This window comes from Gopherus evgoodei, chromosome 1 (assembly GCF_007399415.2).
Source record: "Gopherus evgoodei ecotype Sinaloan lineage chromosome 1, rGopEvg1_v1.p, whole genome shotgun sequence".
Taxonomy (NCBI): Eukaryota; Metazoa; Chordata; order Testudines; family Testudinidae; genus Gopherus; species Gopherus evgoodei.
Genome location: NC_044322.1, coordinates 278350531 through 278372307, shown reverse-complemented (window position 1 = coordinate 278372307; position 21777 = coordinate 278350531). Strand labels below are relative to the sequence as shown.

At 45.3% G+C, this 21777-nt stretch overlaps 1 protein-coding gene across 10 annotated transcripts in view; it reads right to left on the bottom strand.

The window, feature by feature from the left end:
• Nucleotides 1-21777, bottom strand: part of UHRF1BP1L (UHRF1 binding protein 1 like) — an 80591-nt gene that overhangs the window by 55838 nt on the left and 2976 nt on the right. For 6 of the 10 annotated variants that reach the window (XR_003998470.1, XM_030548461.1, XM_030548467.1 and 3 more), the window contains exon 1: nt 11360-12993. The exons of 1 other annotated variant lie outside the window; for it this stretch is intronic. Coding sequence is in view for 7 of the 9 variants with exons in the window: in XM_030548461.1 (XP_030404321.1) it covers nt 11360-11598 (239 nt within the window). In the remaining 2 variants the exon portion in view is untranslated. Of the gene's footprint in view, nt 1-11359; nt 13045-13570; nt 13718-20312; nt 20406-21777 lie in introns of those variants that run through there. 3 more of the 10 variants (XM_030548463.1, XM_030548462.1, XM_030548465.1) reach the window with 3 other exon arrangements.

The window sequence follows — 21777 nt, the reverse complement described above, 5'->3', positions numbered from 1 at the left end:
GTATTAGAGGAATTGGTGGAAATGCATACAAGAGACCTCTGTTGCATTGCAGGATAAAGTTATCTCCATGAGAGTGGTGATCCTAACTGGCCCTGGAGCAGAACTGGGAGCATTTCTTGGTTTTGACTGTGGCAAATACATCTCTTTGGGACACTCCAGCACAGAAATCTGTGGAGGAGAATGGAGGGATCTATTTCCCATTCATGATCGTGGGAGAAGTGTTTGCAGAGAGTATCTGCCATGGTGTTTTGTATACCCAGAAGGTAAAACTGCTGAGATGTTGATGTGCTGATGAATGCACCAATTCCAGAATTTCACTGCTTCGGCACAGAAGGAAGGTGCTCTCTCTCCTCTCTGGTGGTTAATATAATATATAGATGAGAGGTTACCCATCATGTTCTTTATATGCTTGCCCCTGGTCAGTCGGAGGAAACGCGTGCAATCGTTTCTGACTGCTCTAAGTTCCAGCAAATTGATATGTAGAGTGGACTCGAGTGGAGATCACCTGCATTGAATAGCGTGGATGCTCAGGTGGGCTTCCCATCCCAATAAGAATGCACCCAATGTTAATACCAATGTTGGGGGAGGGCTGAGCAAAAGGAACCCCTGAACGACCACTGTGAGGGTCTTTTCACCAGTTGAGGGACTTTTTGACTATCAAGGGCATTGAGAGAAGTTTATTTAAGCTGGGTTTGCTTGATAAGTAGACTGTTCTGAGCCGCTCTGCAGCACGTGAAGTCTCATGTGATTTATTACAAAGGTGCTCACAGTCACGTGTCCCAGTAGCTGGAGACAGTTTCTGGCCGTTGTGTGAGGGCTGATCTTGACAGTCCAGGTCAAATTTACCACAGTGTTGAACCTGTCTGAGGGGAGGAATGCTTTGGAGTTAATGCAGACATTTAATTGTAGTCCCAGTCAGAGGAATAGGTCCATGGCCTTTTATGTGCCCATCAAACTGTCACCAAAAGAGTATGCTTTAAGCAGACAATTGGCTAAGTATGGGAAGAGCATAATTCATTCCTTGTTTGCAAAGATGTGCCACTACCACAGAAAGGACCTTTGAGTATGCTCTGGGAATGGATGATAGATCAAATGGGAGCGCCTTGTATTGAAAGTGATCCTGACCCAGAATGAATAGTAACCTTCTGCAGGTTGGGTGGATCACAATATCGAAGTAAGCATCCTATAGATCAGTGGTAAGCCGCAGGGATGTGCTGGCCGCTGCTTGCCACAGCTCCCATTGGCTGGGAACGGCGAACTGCAGCCTCCGAGAGCTGCAGAGAGCTGTGCCTGCAGACGGTCAACATCAATGAAATGTCTCGTGGCTAGCATTCAGATTACCCTGATGGGCCACATGAAGCCCACAGGTTGCCCACCACTACTATAGATCTAGGGCCCAGAACCAGCTTCTTGGGTCCAGAGATGGAATTATTGCTACGTGAGTTACCAATTTGAATTGCTGAACTTTACAAATTTGTTCAGTGATCTCGGATCTAGAATGGGCCTCCAACTGCTGTTCTTTTTCAGTACCATGAAATACTTGGAGTAGAATCCACTCCGTGCTGTGTGGGAACAGGTTCTATAGAACCCAGCTTCAGTAGAGAGTTGTTTTCCTATCATAGAAGGTGCTTGTGAGATGGTCCCGAAGAGGGACAGGGACAGGTGGAAAGGGAGGTAAAATGGATAGAATATCCTGTAGAATGAGCTCCAACACTCACTTGTCCGTAATTATGTGTTCCCAGTTTTGACGAAAAAGAGCAAGATAGTCGCTAAAGCAAAGGAGACAAGCAGTCTGCTGCAGCAGGTAAGAATGGGGGTGGTAACTTGAGCCCTCAACCAACCCATCAAAATTGATGTTTAGATGTAGAGAGTTGTGGATTCTGGTGGTTAGTGGAGGTCTGGAGAGAATGGCAGGTGCTTTGCATAATTCATCAATTTAAACTTCACCTTCCAGATTGAATAAGGAGACTGCCCAAGTGGAATGAGTCTGGATCACATCTGGGCATCTGAGGCTATGTCTACATCTAAAATTTTGCAGCGCTGGTTGTTACAGCTGTATTAGTACAGCTGTATAGGGCCAGCGCTGCAGAGTGGCCACACTTACAGCAATCAGCGCTGCAAGTGGTGTTAGATGTGGCCACACTGCAGCGCTGTTGGGCGGCTTCAAGGGGGGTTCGGGGAACGCGAGAGCAAACCGGGAAAGGAGACCAGCTTCGCCGCGGTTTGCTCTCGCGTTCCCCGAACTACCCTGCAAACCGCAGGGAAGGAGACCTGCTTGCTCGGGGGTTCGGGAACGAGAGAGCAAACCGGGAAAGGAGACCAGCTTCGCCACGGTTTGCTCTCGCGTTCCCCGAACCACCCTGCAAACCGCAGGGAAGGAGACCTGCTTGCTCGGGGGTTCCGGGAACGCGAGAGCAAACCGGGAAAGGAGACCAGCTTCGCCGCGGTTTGCTCTCGCGTTCCCGGAACCACCCAGCAAACCGCAGGGAAGGAGACCTGCTTGCTCGGGGTTCGGGGAACGAGAGAGCAAACCGGGAAAGGAGAACAGCTTCGCCGCGGTTTGCTCTCGCATTCCCCGAACTACCCTGCAAACCGCAGGGAAGGAGACCTGCTTGCTCGGGGGTTCCGGGAACGCGAGAGCAAACCGGGAAAGGAGACCAGCTTCGCCGCGGTTTGCTCTCGCGTTCCCCGAACCACCCTGCAAACCGCAGGGAAGGAGACCTGCTTGCTCGGGGTTCGGGGAACGAGAGAGCAAACCGGGAAAGGAGACCAGCTTCGCCGCGATTTGCTCTCGCGTTCCCCGAACCACCCTGCAAACCGCAGGGAAGAAGACCTGCTTGCTCGGGGGTTCCGGGAACGCGAGAGCAAACCGGGAAAGGAGACCAGCTTCGCCGCGGTTTGCTCTCGCGTTCCCAGAGCCACCCAGCAAACCGCAGGGAAGGAGACCTGCTTGCTCGGGGTTCGGGGAACGAGAGAGCAAACCGGGGAAGGAGACCAGCTTCGCCGCGGTTTGCTCTCGCGTTCCCGGAACCACCCAGCAAACCTCAGGGAAGGAGACCTGCTTGCTCGGGGTTCGGGGAACGCGAGAGCAAGCTGGGGAAGGAGACCAGTTTGATTACCAGAGGCTTCCTCGGTGATGCTGGGATACCTGCTTATTCCACGGAGGTCAAGAAAAGCGCTGGTAAGTGTCTATACCTGATTACCAGCGCTGGATCACCAGCGCTGGATCCTCTACACCCGAGACAAAACGGGAGTACGGCCAGCGCTGCAAACAGGGAGTTGCAGCGCTGGTGGTGCCCTGCAGATGTGTACACCTCCTAAGTTGCAGCGCTGTAACTCCCTCACCAGCGCTGCAACTTTCTGATGTAGACAAGCCCTGAGTCTCATCTACTCTGAAGACCTGCTGAATATATGATCTGATGCATTTGGCCAGATAGACCAAGGCATACCCTTTTTTAAATCCCTCAGATAGAACAAATGACAAGTCCACTCTACACAAATGTTCAGTGCTGTCTAAACAAATCTTAAGGGCCCATATCAAATCAAAGATGTGCCACACTTTTTCCTTCTTCCCTTCCCTGTGCACTGAAACTTCGGAGAGGGGAGGTGGAACAATTTGTAGAGTCGGGGTGCTGAGAACAATTGCACCAAACTGTAAAACCTTGTATATAATGGAAACCCCTGAGTTTTATGCCCCAGTGTCCTGGGCATCTCAGTTGCATAAGGAGCCTCCTTCAGCCCCTGCTACTAGCACTGCCCTGACCCTAATCCCAAATGTATCCTTCATAGCTGGGGGCGGATGGGGGGGAGACTTTAAAATGAAGTTGTTTAAATTAGAAAAAAAATAAAAAATTAAATTCTGCCAAGCGTAAGTACACTTAGTTTAGGCCTTAGCATTGGTTGTCAATTTCAAATTTAATTTAAATAGAAAAAAAAAATTAAAAAAAGGAAAATTTAATTTAATTGAAAAATCCAATTTACATTTAAAAAATCCACTCTACAGAAAACTGATCAGGAAGAGTGGCAGCAATGGACATGTGTGTCAGGGTACTTGGTACACCATGGCACACTTATGTGCTCTGGGTATAGTAAGACTTCCTGGTTCTCGTTATGTTCATGTAAAGTTGGGAAATTCTACAGACAATGGAAAGAAAATTCCATTCCCCTGAGGAACAGGGGTTGATAAAGTTCAAATGTTGGCAGGTCTTTGGAGGCCAATTTATTAATAAATTTATCACATATGTCATGCATATAGATTTATTAATGAATGTCAATAAGGGTAAATGCCTTTGAGATGGCCACCGTCTTGGCCAACTGCTAAGGACTGAACAGGGAACCTCTAGAACTGAAAACTAACTCAAGATGTTGAAAATTCTAAGGGCCAAGTTCTGTAGCCATGAGCTGTAACAGAGACACATTCTCTGGGAACAGGGTACAGAGAGACAGAAATAAAACACACTCACCAGTGGGTTACACTGGACAGAAGGTAGCTTGTCTCAAGAGTTTAATGCCCACAACAGTTTGAATCCCAGTTGAGTCTCACTTATGATAGCTGCCATCCTAACATCCAGAGATGAACTGGGCACCTCCAAAGCTAAAAGTATGTGTCCCTCCATCCCAGAGCTATAAAGAACCATATCCGCTCTGAATCAGGTGCTCAGGTGGATACGTAACATATGCTAGCCAGTGGGTTACACCTCCATGATTTTCCTCTAAAATAACTTGTGCTTCAATTTTGCACACACTGGATGAAGCCTGTCCCCACTGAAGTCAATTGCAAAACACTGATGTCAATGGGACCACAGTTTCACCCTTTGCTTCTACATTCAAAGAAACTGACCCCTTTCAAATAATCACTTCCATTTCAATCATCACACACCAGGCCTCTGTGTAGATTGCTGCTTCAACCTTACGTTCTGGAGACCTAACTAATCCAAACTGCCTTCAAATTTACCTCTTAGCATAAGGAGTCCTGTCTCCATGCTTAATATATTCTGACTTCCCTCCCACATCTTTTGGCTTCAGTGCAAATATCAATTCCCCCATTACAACAAATCCCACTTCTCCATGTAATATTTGTAGAATGGTTTGTATTTGAAAAACTATGTTGGTTCTTCCACGAGGTACATCAACTCATCTAAATATTTGTTTAGTTTTACAACAAGCTACATAAAAAGCATGAGCAAAATCAGCGCAAACTAAAATTTCACATGAACAAGTTATTGTCTATACTACTCTATATACTATATGCTAAAATAGAAGTATAATATTTATATTCCAATTGATTTATTTATAATTATGGTAAAAATGAGACAAAAGCAATTTTCAGTAATATTGTGCTGGGGTGATTTTGTAAGCAAGCAGTTTTTAAGTGAGGTGAAACTTCGGTATGCAAGACAAACCAAGACTTCAAAAGAGGTGCAATAGTCTGGAAAGGATAAGAGCCACTGCTTGACGGTTCCCACTTTCAGGCTTTTCTCCATAGCTATGGAGACCAGGAACTTTTTTTTTTTTTTTTTTTTTTAAATGAAAGCCAAGATTCTCATGTAACCAGAAGACTAAGAGCAGGGGCTTTAAAAGAACCCCAACATAAATTATGAGACCCACAATAAAATCCTAAGTGTTCGCAACATTACTTCTTCTTCAAGTGCTTACTCATATCTATTCCAATTAGGTGTGCGCAAGTCACGGGCACGCTCATCGGAAGATTTTTCCCCTAGCAACACTCAGTGGGTCGGCTGGGCGCCCCTTGGAGTGGCGCCGTTAAGGCACTGGATATATACCCCTGCTGACCCAACGGCCCTTCAGTTCCTTCTTACCACCCGTGACGGTCATTGGAACTGTGGAGCGCGGCTTTGCTGATCTCCACATCCCTAGCTACTCGTAGTTCTTTGCTGTTACTGTGTGTATAGTTCGAGTTCTTGTAGTTATAGTTAGTAGTAGTTGTTGTCTTTATAGTTAGTGTATATAGTTTAAAGGGGGGATCGGGGATAAGTCCCTTTCCTCTACCCCGGTGCGGGCTCATGTCCAAGGCACTGGGATTCAAATTGTGCTTGGCGTGCCAAAAGCTGATGCCAATAGGGGATCCCCACGACTCCTGCCTCGAGTGCCTAGGGGAATCCCACCTTGCTGATAAGTGCCGCATCTGCAAGTCCTTTAAACCAAGGACGAATTAAATTAAAACAGCTCCTCATGGAGTCGGCACTTAGTCCTGCAGTGTCGGCACCGAGCGCCCAACAGACTGCTTTGGTAAGGAGTGCCCCTTCGACCCCGGACCACTCTGGTACCGAGAAGGAGTCCCGGCACCGACCCTTACTGGCACCGACATCTGCTCAGCACCGCTCTCTGTCCCTGAGACCCGGAAAGCAACATAGTGCTTCAACTTCTGCTCCACAGAAGGAGCGCTCTTCCAAGACAGTTCATCCAGTACCGTCATTTGCCGCGACACCGTTGGTGTGGCACCGCAGATTGCGCCTCCGCCAAGCTTGGCACCGTCGATTCCGGTCCCACGAGGGCCGTCAAGTCCGGTGCCTGACAGCTCCCTGGCTCATGCTGTGGTTGAGCTTGCTCTCCCTTCTACGCCGGAGACCTTCTCCACAACAAGGGAGCTCATCGCAATGACAGAGTCAACATGGCCTCAACCCCCGGCACCACCGGTGCGAGTCATACAATCCATTGGCAAGCCGGCCATGGTAAGGCCTCCTTCCGTTGGTCCACCAGACAGATGTCATTCAAGACCCAGGTCTCGCAGACGCTCTCAATCACGCCAGTCCTGCTCCCGGCACTGCTCGCAGTCCCGGCACCGCTCTCCATCGCGGTACCGGTCGCACTTGAGGCACCGTTCGACATCTCGTTCGCCGGACAGATACTCCTGGTACCGATCCGGCTCACAGCACTGATCTCGGCACCGTGGATCCCGCAGTCGCTCCAGACGAAGGGGCTCGAGATCTCGGTCGACCTCCCGGCACCGATACAGTAGAAGGTCCTGGTCTTGCTTGCGGTGCCGTTATAGCTCCCGGTACCACTCCCCGGCACCGCCCCGGGCCCGAGCATCGAGAACAGTGGCGCCCTCCCCAGGGCCTATCGGCACCGCCGTGGCCTTCCAGACACACATCGGTGTCATCGCAGGCTGCTAGCACATCCTATCATCAGGAGCGTGACTTTGACGTCCCCAGCCACAAATTCCCAGAGAGACAGAGCCACAAGCAATGGCCTCAACACTGGTCCTTCTGGACACCGTGGGCATACCACCAAAGCCAAGGTGTACCATCAGCGGCTCAACAGTCGGTCCCATCAGAATACCAGGTACCAGAGGCGACATTTAGCCGCCCCCAACCACGGGCACAGATGAGGCTCCAATTCCATCTGCTGTCGTCGAGGTTCCATCGGATGCAGATGACGCCCCTTAAGTACAGGAGCCACCACAGGACCCTTTGGTCCCAGACCTCTCCCCCTCCTCCTCGCCTAATGAGGCGGTGGCGGGGACATCCTCCTCAGGCCCTCCACCAATTGACCTCAGGGCCCATCACGACCTTTTGCGGCGAGTGGCTCAGAATATGAACTTGCAGGTGGAGGAGGTCCCTGAAACAGAGGACCCGGTCGTGGACATCCTATCGGCTGACGCACCTACTAGAGTCGCTTTTCCACTCATCCGCACCATACAGGCTAATACGGACACCATGTGGCAATCCCCAGCTTCAATTCCACCTACAGCAAGGGGAGGAGAGAGAAAATATATGGTCCCCTCAAAGGGGTATGAATATCTCTACTCACCCACCTCCTTGCTCTCTAGTTGTCCAATCGGTGAACGAATGGAAGCGTCATGGCCAACAAGCCCCGGCTCTTAAGTCAAAGGAGGCTAGGTGCGTGGACCTCCTAGGCCACAAAATAGACTCGGCCGGGGGCCTCCAACTTAGGGTGGTGAACCAACAAGCCCTCCTAAGTAGGTATAACTTTAACATTTGGATGTCCTTGGGGAAGTTTACGGAGCTTCTTCCCCAGGAGTTCCATCAAGAATTCACGGCCCTACTTGAGGAGAGTAAAAAGGTAGCGAGAACCTCCCTTCAGGCCTCTCTGGATGCAGTGGACTCTGCAGCCAGAACTCTGGTGTCAGGAGTGACGATGAGGCATATCTCCTGGCTCCATGTATCAGGCCTTCCCCCTGAATTGCAACGAACTATTCAGGATTTACCCTTTGAAGGCCAGGGCCTTTTCTCAGACAAGACTGACCCCAGGTTGCAAAGTCTGAAGGACAATCGCGTTATAATATGCTCGCTGGGTATGCACACACCAGTGACCCATAGATTCATATATTCTAGGGTCAGTAGGGACCAAGGTGATCATCTAGTCCGACCCCCTGCACAAAGCAGGCCACAGAACCCTACCCATTCACTTCTATAACAAACCCCTAACCTATGTCTGAGTTATTGAAGTCTTCAAATTGTGGTTTGAAGACCTCAAGCTGCAGAGAATCCACCAGCAAGTGACTCATGCCCCACGCTGCAGGGGAAGGCGAAAAACCTCCAGGGACTCTGCCAATCTGCCCTGGAGGAAAATTCCTTCCTGGCCCCAAATATGGCGATCAGCTGAACCCTGAGCATGTGGGCAAGACTCACCAGCCAGCACTCAAAAAAGAATTCTCTGCAGTAACTCAGATCCCATCCCATCACCAACCACTGGGCATACTTATCTGGCGATAACCAAAGATCAATTGCCAAAATTAGGCTCTCCATCCCTTCCAAGCCTGGCTTGCTTCAATATACCAACCACGCAGAGACAGCCTGGACTCGGTGCTCACTATAGCCAGGAAGGTTCTGGGCTCCCTAACCTGGTGGCTTGACCTCAGTCTAGTCTGTGCAGGGATCTCATTCCACCTACCACAACCCTCGATAGCCCTAACCACGGACGTGTCATCTCTGGGTTGGGGTGCCCACCTCGGGAGCCTTCGCACTCAAGGCCTCTGGTCGCCCCAAGAACTGGCCTTACACATCTATGTGCGGAAGCTGAGAGCAGTCCGTCAAGCATGCCAAGTGTTTCGAGACCATATCCAAGGCCGTTGTCATCAGTGTTCACGGACAACACAACGGCCATGTTTTACATAAACGAGCAGGGCGGAGCACGCTCCTCCCTTCTTCGTCAAGAAGCCATCCACCTTTGGAACTTTTGCATAGCCTACTCGATCGAATTGGTAGTGTCTTTTCTCCCAGGAGTCCAGAACATTCTGGCAGTTCACCTCAGCAGATCCTTCCTGTCTCACGAGCAGTCGATTTGCCCGGACGTCATCCAGTCTGTTTTCCGGAAGTGGGGCTTTCCCCACATAGACCTCTTTGCCTCCCGAGAGAACAGGAAATGTCAGGTGCTCTGCTCCTTCCAGGGACGCTCCCCAGGCTCCCTCTCAGACGCATTTCTGATCCCGTGGAACAGGCACCTACTTTATGCCTTCCCACCGTTTCACTCGTCCATAGAGTCCTACTCAAGCTCCGCAGGGACAGCGTCCACCTGATCCTGATTGTTCCAACGTGGCCGAGGCAGCACTGGTACACCACATTGTTCGACCTCTCAGTGGCAGACCCAATTCCCCTGCCACTCTGGCCGGACCTCATAACACAGGACTTCGGCAGGCTTCACCATCCGGACCTGCAGTCCCTTCATCTCACAGCACAGTTGCTGTGTGGTTGAGCCAGTCTGAGTTGCATTGCTCTGCCTCGGTCCAGCAGGTGCTCTTGGGCAGTAGGAAGCCTTCCACTAGGATGACATATCTCGCCAAGTGGAAGCGTTTCTCCTGTTGGTGCACTCAGCGTAACTTAGTCCCCAGACAGGTGTCCGTTCCCACTGTCCTGGACTACTTCTGGTCCCTAAAAGAGCAGGGTCTAGAGGTCTCTTCCATAAAGGTGCATCTGGCAGCCATTTCCGCCTTCCATCAAGGGGAAAAAGACCGATCAATCTTCTCTCACTCCATAGTTTCAAGGCTCCTCAAAGGATTGGAACTTTTGTATCCTCAAGTTAGACGCCTGACCCCTACCTGGGATCTAAACCTGCTGCTAGCCAAGCTTATGGCTGCTCCTTTCGAAACACTGGCTACCTGCTCGCTGCTGTACCTATCCTGAAAGACAGCCTTCCTCGTCGCTATTACCTCAGCAAGACAACTATCTGAGCTTCGGGCTTTGACAGCGAACCCCCCGTACACGGTATTCCATAAGGACAAGGTACAGCTGTGACCACACCCCTTTCCTCCCTAAGGTGGTGTCCGCCTTTCATGTCAACCAAGACATCTTTCTCCCAGTCTTCTTCCCAAAGCCGCACCCATTGCGTCGGGAACAACAGCTACACACCCTGGACGTCAGCAGGGCTCTCGCCTTTTATATCGAGAGAACCAAACCCTTCCGAAGGTCACCTCAGCTCTTTGTAGCTGTCGCAGACCGGATGAAAGGCCTACCAGTCTCTTCCCAACAGATTTCATCTTGGGTAACATCCTGCATCCGCACATGCTATGAATTGGCTCACATTCCGGCTAGCCACCTCACCGCCCATTCTACTCGGGCGCAAGCCTCATCTGTTGCCTTCCTGGCCCATGTCCCCATCCAGGAAATATGTCGGACAGCTACCTGGTCATCGATTCACACCTTTGCCGCACATTACACATTGGTTCAACAGTCCAGAGATGCAGCATTTGGCTCAGCAGTTTTGCATTCTGCAACATCTCGCTCCGACCCCACTGCCTAGGTAAGACTTGGGAATCACCTAATTGGAATCAATATGAGCAAGCACTCAAAGAAGAAAAGATGGTTACTCACCTTTGTAACTGTTGTTCTTCGAGAAGTGCTGCTCATATCCATTCCAAACCCGCCCTCCTTCCCCTCTGTCGGAGTAGCCGGCAAGAAGGAACTGAAGGGCCTTTGGGTCAGCAGGGGTATATATCCAGCACCATAACGGTGCCACTCCAGGGGGCGCCCAGCCGACCCAACGAGTGTTGCTAGGGTAAAAATCTTCTGACGAGCGTGCATGCGGCGTGCACACACCTAATTGGAATGGATATGAGCAACACATCTTGAAGAACAACAGTTACAAAGGTGAGTAACCATCTTTTCTCCCCTTCTCTGCCTATCATGATGAAGACAGTGCTGAAGTGATCAGATGGATACAGCAGTATCTGAGGAAGATGGGCTGTGTATAGATTCTGGACTACAGCTGTGTAAATAATGAAATTTTTGGTGCGCTGATGGAAAAAAAGACAAAAAATCATTTTGTATTGAATGAAATGTTTTGTTTGACCCTAAGTGCTTCATTTTGCTTTCAGGGAATTTTAAGGTTTTTTTAAGAAATTATTTATTTATTTATATGGAAATGCTGGTCACAAAACCAGATGAGAAGGAAGAAACTGGTGGTGGTGGTGGTGCTGCTGCCCCTACGTCCTATAGCTCTGAGATGCAGAAGACCCAGATTCAAGTTCTCACTTTGCCAGCAGGGATTTGAGCTTGGTTGTCTGTCACAGAACAGAGTGAAAAGGTTCCAAAATACCTGTAATTTATTACCTGCCACCCAAGGGCTTAAGGGAAGGCATCTGGGCTTTATAACTGGGGAGACAGCAGCACAAAACATGAAAGGAAGCTGTGGCTTAAGGTACACCTAAACTTATAGCAGCGTGCACAGCTCAGATGCTGCATGCCCAGCTAACCCTGGTATAAATAGCAGTGTAGACATGAGACGCAGTTCAGGCAAGTAGAGCAGAGTGCCCTATACTCCTGAGTTCCCATGATATATACCCTACATGGCTCTCTACAAACCCACAGTACCTCTCATGTTTACACTGCTATTTTTAGCAGAGTAGTGTTCCACTGCCTCCCTGCATTGCTGGAGGTGCTTTTACTGTGGCCTTTAGCTACACATTAGCGTCTAGTCTGGACACAGCCAACCTTTCACCATAGCATGAAGCTACATGTGCAGTGCCTGTACTCTACACACCCTCACAAGTGTAGACATAGCCAAAGCAGAATGATGCAGGAGAGTTTGAGATACCAGAGGAATGAGACTCCAGCCAGGTTGGGCTAGGACTGGCCTGCAAAAAGCAGGGGAGAACCAAAGTGAAGCTGTAAGGCTCGGATCACCTCCAGGGAAAAGAGGAAAAGCCCCAGAACTGACTGAGGTACTAGGGACAAAAGACTCCATGTGGGAAGGCCTGGGAGTGGCTGAGCAGAGACTAGCATTCTCTTTTGAGAGAAGCTCCAGGACTGAGTGTTATTTTTGAATTATATATAAATAAATAAAATAATACTTTTGTTTGTCTTAAGGATTCAGGAATAGTGGAGTCTATTTATGGAGCCCTGAAGATGGGAAACTAGTGGTGCTTAAGAGGTGGGCCAACCGTTACAGTCTTCCATGTTGCAGGTCAATAACCTAACCACTAGGCTATACGGTATTCTGAGTAGAGTGTCTCTCAAGCTCTCCAGTTGAAACTATACCATTCTGTATAAATAATTAAATATTCATTAGGGTCATTTTTTCTGTCTGGCCTATAGCCTGGTGGTTAGCACACTCATCTGGGCTCCAGTCCCTGCTGCCATGCATATTTAATTTATACAGAGTGAAACAGCTTCAACAGAACAGACAGAGAGCCCTAACCCAGAATACCTCAAAGCTCAGTGGTTAGTGCACTCACCAACAACACGAGACCCCCAAGCTCTAATTCCTTCTCTAAATCAGGCATGTTATGGGCTTACACCCATGTCTCCCACATCCCAAGTATCTAATCTTTGGGCTACAGAGTGTAAGGGGGCACCACCACCTCCTCCATTTTTTAGGAGGGCACTCAAGTACCCTCGTGAATCTAGCCTGAATTTTTGGGGGGCAGGGGCAGGGATGGGTAAGAGAGGTATGCTGAAATTCATAAGCAAATGTGTGTCAAATTCACAAACAGTTTTCGTGGATCCAATGCTGTATTTTTTGATGAATGAACTATTTGGCTAAAAAAATTTGCCCAGCTGTATTCCAGATGCATCTCTTCTTCTCTTTCACAGATGAAAAATTCTAGCTTCTTGTGATTCTACACTGAAAAACAAAAGGCATGCATTTGAGTGTAAGCATGTGTTCCCTCTAAACTGCTGCCATTCTTTCACTGTAATTAAGCAACTAAGACTAAGACTAAGACTGTTTCACTATGGTTTCCATTATATATTCCCTTCAGATCCTTAAAGCATGACAGTTTCAAATAAATTCACATTTGGAGGAAGTGCAGGGGCAGTCTCCACATATACGGCATTACACCAGAGGTGGGCAAACTACAGCCTGCGGGCCAGACTGCCCTGCCTGGCCCCTGAGCTCCTGGCCCAGGAGGCTACCCCCGGTCCCTCCCCTGCTGTTCCCCCTCCCCCACTGCCTCAGCTCGCTTGTTCTGCCACCAGCGATCTTTCTTTGAAACCCAGACACATAACTACTGCTTTTCATAGAATTATAGATGGCACACAAAAGGCATCCAACTAGTAACTTACAGTTTTCTCCCCAAAACAGACTATTAAAAAAAAATGTATAACCACCTCTAACATTTATTTTAAAAAGGTGGGGAAGGGGGTATTACCTGAGGGCAAGAAATTCAGGCAAAAGACCCCTATTCCTGGTGAAAGCAAGTGGTCGGTTTCCATGGTTTCTTAGGAGCTTCTGGCACTCATTTTGGTAGTAAGGATATTCATAGCAAATCAAACTCCACCACAGCAAGCAGGGATCGCTGCAGGGAATGGGACACAGGGGACACACAAGGGAGCGAGTTTAAAGGGGGAAGAGGAATGATACAATAATGAAGATTTTTAAATAAAGAGAACAATAATTATGGCGTTGTACATTATGACATTCTGTAAAATGAAATGACAAATTTGTATAAAGTGTAAAGGGAGGATGGTCATGAGAAGATCCATCACTATACTGATGCTACACAGTTGCAACTACATGTAAACAAATAGCTGATGTAGAATTTAAAAAATGCAGATGTTATGTATGACATTACCCAGGATACAATCTAGATGGTTGATCAGCTGTGCCCCCTCAATTCTCTAACCTTGGATGCCTTTTACACTGCTTCACTGGGAGAGCAACCACTCCTGGTCTGTCTCACACAGCCTCCAGCATGTAAATCACCCCCAGCTATACTGTATGAGTGCTATAGCTAGCTAGCCAGCTACCCATCAATTATATTGAAGAGTGACACCAGCCAATTCCCGGTCCCAGACTTGTCCCCAGAAACGTGAGTCTTGTACTGGTCAATACCCTCCTTGACAATACAAGCTCCTTGAAAGTCTCACTTCATGAACAGAAAATGATATGCACAAATCTAGTTCTCAAGTGAAGTTTCCCAAACACTTCAATCCAAACACATGCTGGTTTAGATAAAACAAGTGTATTAACTACAGAAAGACAGATTTTAAATTACAAGAAAGCCATAAAGTCATAACTGGTTACAAAGAAATAAAAGGTAAAACTCAAATACCTAACTTAACAAGCCAAGTGAATTTAAAGCAAAAAGATTTCTCTGGCCACATGCTTATAGCAATCTGGCTAGAGTCCTTCAGCCAAAACCCTTTCCCCAGTTCAATGCCACCTCCTTTTTTCTTTCAAGTGTTGTTGATGCTGTGAGTAGAGATATGGGGAGAGAAGGTTTCAGAGTAGCAGCCATGTTAGTCTCTTGTTCTTTATGGGGAGAGAAGTAATCTGAGGTGTTTGCGCCCCTTTCTTATAGTATTTCTCTTCTTTGAGAATCATCTCCAGCTGGGGTTCAGGTGACAGCAAGTCTGTGGGACAGAAGCTTCCAGCTGTTTCTTTGTCAACATGTTAATTTCTCATTCACTCCCTTCTTCTTGCCAAAACCACTTAACCGGTGATAGTCTATTTGATTTTGTTGACACCTGGCTGAGGTGTCAGTTTGCCTTTTGTCTCTGAGGAACTAGTTTGTGCTTGCTTTTCTAAACTTTGAACATGTGTTTTGCAATATTCTACTGTATCTTTGCATACAATGTTGCCACACATATTTTACTAGTACAATAATGATCAGCATATTATGGATTTTCAACTGATCCCTCACAAGGCATACTTTGTACCAAATTTATCATGGTCTTGTAGAAAGGGTGAACACAGGGATTCAGACTGTCACACTATGTATTCACTAATATAATTAGTTAATATTTTAAGTATTTTAAAGGTACCCTGCAAACATATTTTTAAACCTAAAAAGCGTAAAATTATGTGTTGTATATCCCAGATGTGCTAAAATGTCTTTTACCCTATTTTAATGTGTGCTAATACCTTTTCTTTTTAGATTTGTTTTGAATCATAGAATATCAGGGTTAGAAGGGACCTCAGGAGGTCATCTAGTCCAACCCCCTGCTCAAAGCAGGACCAATTCCCAACTAAATCATCCCAGCCAGGCTTTGTCAAACCTGACCTTAAAAACCTCTAAGGAAGGAGATTCCACGACTTTCCCTAGATAACCCATTCCAGTGCTTCACCACACTCCTAGTGAAAAAGATTTTCCTAATATCCAACTTAAACCTTCTCCAATGGAACTTGAGACCATTACTCCTTGTTCTGTCATCTCCTACCACTGAGAAAAGTCTAGATCCATTCTCTTTGGAACCCCTTTCTGGGTAGTTGAAAGCACCTATCAAATCCCCCCTCATTCTTCTCTCCTGCAGAATAAACTATCCCAGTTCCCTCAGCCTCTCCTCATAGATCATGTACTCCAGCCCCCTAATCAATTTTTTTGCCCTCCGCTGGACTCTTTCCAATTTTTCCATATCCTCCTTGTAGTGTGGGGCCCAAAACTGTACACAGAACTCCAGATGAGGCCTCACCAGTGTCGAATAGAGGGGAATGATCATGTCCCTCGATCTGCTGGCAATGCCCCTACTTACACAGACCTAAATGGAAGCAGCTGGCTCATTACAGAAGCAGCTTTGCCTCTCCTGGAATTGACACCTCCTCATCTATTATTGGGAGTGGAGTACATCCACCCTGATTGAATTGGCTCTGTCAATACTGGTTCTCCACTTATGAGGTAACTCCCTTCTCTTCATGTGTTATTATATAATGCTTGCATCTGTAATTTTCATTCCATGCATCTGAAGAAGTGAGGTTCTTTCCTCAGCTAGCAGATGCTAGGAAATCTCAGAGGGTATCCACACAATCCAGGGAAGGCAGTTACAAGGAGGTGATCCTTGCTGATCCATGCAACACTGATGAGTTCCAAAAGTGAACCATCTCAAATCTTTCAATGTATGGAATTGCTTACAGAGTTGTAGCAGCCATATTGGTCCCAGGATATTACAGAGACAAGGTGGGTGAGGTAGTATCTTTTAATGGACCAACTTCTGGATGGGATGTCTGTCATAAGCCTCACTGGCATTAACATACACTGATGTTCAACTCAAATATTTCTATAGCACACACATGACCAGGGTTACACCTGTGTTTCATGTACTCTGATACACTAGATGTACATTTTCCCTGATTTCTGCTGCATAATGGCACTGCAACAGCTGAGAATAAATCCTAAAACAGAGACTTTTATTGAATTAAATATGAAAAGAAATAATACAGTTAGTACATTATTCCTTGTAGTATGTTTTGATAGTAATTGTAATATAAATCTGTTTCCGAAAGCTTTTCAAGTTACGTATAATGCCACCAAAAATTTTCATTTTAAGTGTGCTACAGAATTCTGTATCACCAGCATATAGCTTTTTAACAGCTGCTGTCACAGATAAGTAAGAATGAGAAAGGTGAAGCTGGAGATTTGAAAGTCATTTTGAAGGAAAATGGGGCTTTTGGCACCAGAAAATGAAAATGGTTTGGAATGTTGTCATGAGGAAGGCAATTAACCCTTCCAGATGTTATCTGTAAAAACAGCAGATAAGGTGTCCCTTTAAGTTGTCATTGTTAAACTTAAGAGTTAGCATCCTATTAACATGAATGGGACAATTTATAACACATAGGGCTGCTTTAGACAATACAGCACTGATTCAAATTTGGAAAGTTTTCTTCATACCTCAAAATGCTAGAACTTTTATTTTAAATTAAAGCTTATTCCACAAAAGGATTTGGATCTTGCAGGCACTAATATGGTAACATAACAGAAGATGGGGGCCTGGGTTAGACCGCACCCTATGACTAAACTTTCCTTTCTAGGAAAAGTTATAGAGAACCTGGTAGAAAACCAACTTCAGCAACACCTCACCCTTGTCAGTATTTTGGACACATCTGACTGATGTAGCATCTCCTTATAGCCATAAACAGAACAAATATCCACACTGATGCTCTTAGACCTATTGGCAGCCTTTGACCCCACTGACCTGTGGACCAGAAGGGGAGGGAGCACTAAGTATATTTTGCTTGTTCCTCTAGACTGGTCACCGGAAGATCCTGATTAACTATTTTTCTTCCCTGTCTGTTATTTGTGGAATCACACAAAGATCAAGATTTTCCCCATATATTCAACATACATTTCAAACCAATAGAGGAGATTGTAAGATTATATGGTCTCTGCCGCTAGCAGTATGTAGATGACAGCAGCTCTCCACCTCATTATCAAGGGTAGATAATGGCATTACTTAAATGTCTCAATGACCTAATAGGGTAAGTACATTAAAGAAAATGAGTTGGGTCAAGCAGATGGTTCCATGCAAGTAAGAGAGAAGTGATACCAGTAGGAAGAGACCAACACTGAAAAATTAGCAGCAGCCTAAACTACCGAGCATATCTGCACTGTCATGATCAAGGTGGTGTGCAGTCTGAATCTTACTGGACTTTATCTAGCTAGAATCTGAGGGCTAGATTCTTATACCATACCTACCACCTATCACCATAGGATTGAGGACTTCATAAGTATTAGGAAAAAAAATTAAAAAGAGCAGTCTCTCTTTTTCTCTCTGTGTCTTTCCTTCCCTCTCTCCCACTTTCTTCCTTCCCCATTGGGAAGAGTAAGTCACCCTGCATAAAATGAAGTTTGTTTTATACTAAAAGCAACAAAATGACTGTGAGAAAGCTAAATCAAAGAGTATCACTAATTTATGACATTAAAATCACTGGTGTAGCCAGAAATATTAATCATTTTTAGCTAGCCTGAAGACGGCAGCCCTTTCATAGGCTGATGTAGTAAACAATCCTCATCTTCACTGGAGAAAAGCAATTGAAACAATGGTGAAGACTAAACAGACGCTGCATTTGGTCCAAAATTTTACTATCTTCAGACTATAACAGAAGACTCATCTCATTTACCTCAGTAAGGGTGGCTATAGAATAGCGAAGTTTCCTTCATTGAGCTAAAACACATCCCATCTCAATGAAAATAACAGTATAAACAAAGAAATTAAGGTACTTCCAGAGAGAATTTATGCTTTCCAATTTCTGTACATAGCATCTAGATAACAATGATAGACAAATTAATTACAGCTAAGACACAGATGGATATTCTGGGTAATTCCAACACTTTCAGTGGTGATTCTGTAGTACTATAATAAGGGAAATTACTTCCTTATAATTAAAACTGAGAATTTAAGTGATTTACTATTTATTCCTTGTAGCGCCCATAACGTGGTAGACATTGTACAAATATAAAATAAATAAATATAAAACAAATGCATGATCAACAGACAAAGAACATGAGAAAAGAGAAAAGAAAGTGTTGATATTCCCCTCCCCCCGCTACTGTCCCCTTATCAGATATAGGCTATCCCTAGTGAGTCTCCAACCTTGTCGTTATTAGTCAGCTAATTTCTTAAGGGTGCCACAGTAGAAACTAGTCTTCTTGGTATATTTGATCCTGCCTCTGCAGCAGGGAGAGCGGAGCGGGTAGGAATGAACTAATACTCCCAAGGTTCCTTCCAGCTTTGTATTTCTACAGTTCAGAACCAATCTGAATGCGGAGAGAAGGTACAATATAATAATACAGCCACAACCCAAAGGCAATCTTTCTTTCACTTTCCTCAACCACATCAGACTTCTCCTGCGTGTTTGATTTCAGGTCTCCATTCACCATTTTATTTCAACCTACTGAGGTCAGTTATCTTCATAATATATTCATATAAAACCTCCTAATGTTAAATTAACATTATTTTAGGTTGCAAAATCAAGCACTCAAAAGTGGTCACTGTAAATGGGCAACTCAAAAGTGGGCAACTGTAAATCTGGTATTTCCTATGTCATCTTAATTCTGCCACCTTTTGCATCCATCCTATGCACTGAATAAGACTCGGGTCCTGCGAACACCACAGCATGTGAACATGTAATTAAGGTTGCACATGGAGCAGGGGGAAGAATTAAAGCTACTTAGTTCACAAAACTGCAGCACAAACTTCTACATCAAACTACGAGACTGATTACATTGGGATAACAGCCTTTTCCTGCTACCAACTAGACGGAGATGGGGTGTGCGTTCTGAGACAGGGGTGGGGTAAGCCCAGCTCTCTCATCACCCCTAGGAGTGGGGAGAGTTCCTGACCCATATGGCAACACCAGAAGAGGCATGGACTATTGGGTCTAGATGCTGGGTCTGGAGTGTGGCTTGGGAGAGAAGGTGAGTGAGAGAAGGTCCAGATCAGCTCTCCTCCCCATAAAGAGGGCTGAGGGAGCTCCATCCCCATGTGGTGCCAAGATGTCTTTCTCCCAGCCCTCCTCCTCTATAGCTTCTCTAGTACCTCTCAGGCATTCCCAAATAGCGTATGTTGCTAGGTTGCAGCATCATGGTCCAGCCTTAGAGTGCCCATTCAGTTTTTATTGTTATGTTCTGCCAACATTTTCCTGAGGAACACAAATGAGAGATGGGAAATGGCAATCTTTAAATTTATATCATAGCAAAAGCTGAATAAAATGTAATGGGTCAAAGAAAAGGCATTTGTGTAGCCGGAGGGTTATTCTCCTACCAAATATCAAAGATCTGCTGCAAAAGCTTCTCAAAGAAAATAACATAATTTTGTAAAAATGGAAAGTGCTAAGCAAGCTAAATATAGATAGAAGTCACTACCAGCTTCCTCTATAATACATGAAACAATAAAAACAGTCACAACAATGGAATAAAAAAGCCCAGCCTATTTACAAAAAAAAAAATACTGTAACAATCTATTTATGAGGGTACTGTTAGCCAAGGACTCTGAAAAAAAAAAAGGCCTAAAATCATTACCAAAGTTATGCTTAAACTGTATAAAACAGAATAATCTGGAAAGGGAGGAGTTGGTTTTGTCAGGTTGGTTTTATTTACCCAGTTTAAGTTTTGTTTTGATTTTTACTCTTCTTTACTTTCTACTCCAAGTTAGAGGTTGAATGAGCATAAATCTTACCTGAACCTCAGCTCACATTATTCCTTAAACCCAACAGGACAATCTGGGATACTTTGTGAGTGACAAGGTCTCTGTTTTTGCTGGAACTGATACCTTGAGAGAGAGGGAGGAGTGATTTCATCTCATCTAGAACTGTAAAAGGAGCACCTATTCTGATTCCTTTTCCCTCATTGCAATTATGGTAGTGCCTAGGGGCTCCAGCCAAGAGAAGGGCCCCATTGTGCTAGGGTCTTTTGTCTACTCATTTATCTGTGTCTGGTTTGGAAAACTGATTTGACAAACCTAACAGCTCTGTAAGCCAATTTTTTTTATTGTAACACATTAAGAAAATGGTTAAGAAATACTGATTTGTAACTTGCATTTTTTCCTGTTTTTAAAGCAAATAAATTAGTATGTTATCTGTGAGAAAGAACCCTGAAGTCCTGAGAACTACTATGAGAAAGAAGCCTAAAGTTTAGTGCACCTAGCTGCTAGTGCTAGAACAAATCTAACTAACCCCAAAACCACAAACAGAACACACTCAGAAAACAGTTTCAAGAGTTAGAGACTGACAGATAATTAGCATTTGTTTTGCAAATCATTATTCATAAGACAATTTGTTCCACCTTTGCTATAAAGCCTATATATAGGCTATACAGCCAATCATATATACATACCCTACTACATACAAATTTTAATTTCCTAGGGAAAACTTTTCTTTGTTCTCCATTGAGCATTTTATTGACATTTCAAATCAGCCATTTTATTAACGTGACAGATCTCTATATTTAACTGTATCAGCTAACCAGAAGCCTATTCCTGCTCCTTTTACACATGCTGAGCAAAGCCTTCCTCCACAAGTAGTCCTATTGATTTCCAAATTAGTACAAGTATCAGAATGGGGTCCAGATTTTATGAAACAATATGTCTACTATATTGCAAATGTAAGGTGGGCAATAAAAAATCCATATCTGTACAAATTTCAAATGGTCCGCTATACCTTATCAGAGAGTTTAAAAAAAATCCCCAAACTTTTAAGGTTTGAATGATCTGTTGTGTTCCAAAAAGTATCTTTACGAATCACTAGAAACTGACTGCAAATTATAGAATAGTGTGAAAAAAAATCATGGGGCTTAATTCTGACCTAACATTTGGATATGGATTTACATTATAAAACCAACTACTGTGCACACAGCTGATTTTAGGCATGTCTTAATGTAAAATACAAAGATTGTGGTTCTATTTCTCCTTTCCTGATGCATAAAATTTAACACATCACTAACAGGAGATATAATATTGTATTATGAAAAGAATATACCTCTACTGGATATAGGAACTTAGAGCTTCTGAACTACAAACTTCTTGATCTTTACATATAGAACAACCATGTCTTGAGGAAAATGACGGGGTTGATCTTACAATATGTTGAACTCCATCAGCTCCGACTGAAGAAGCCAAGCACCACAGAGGGTCAGGCCCTAAATGA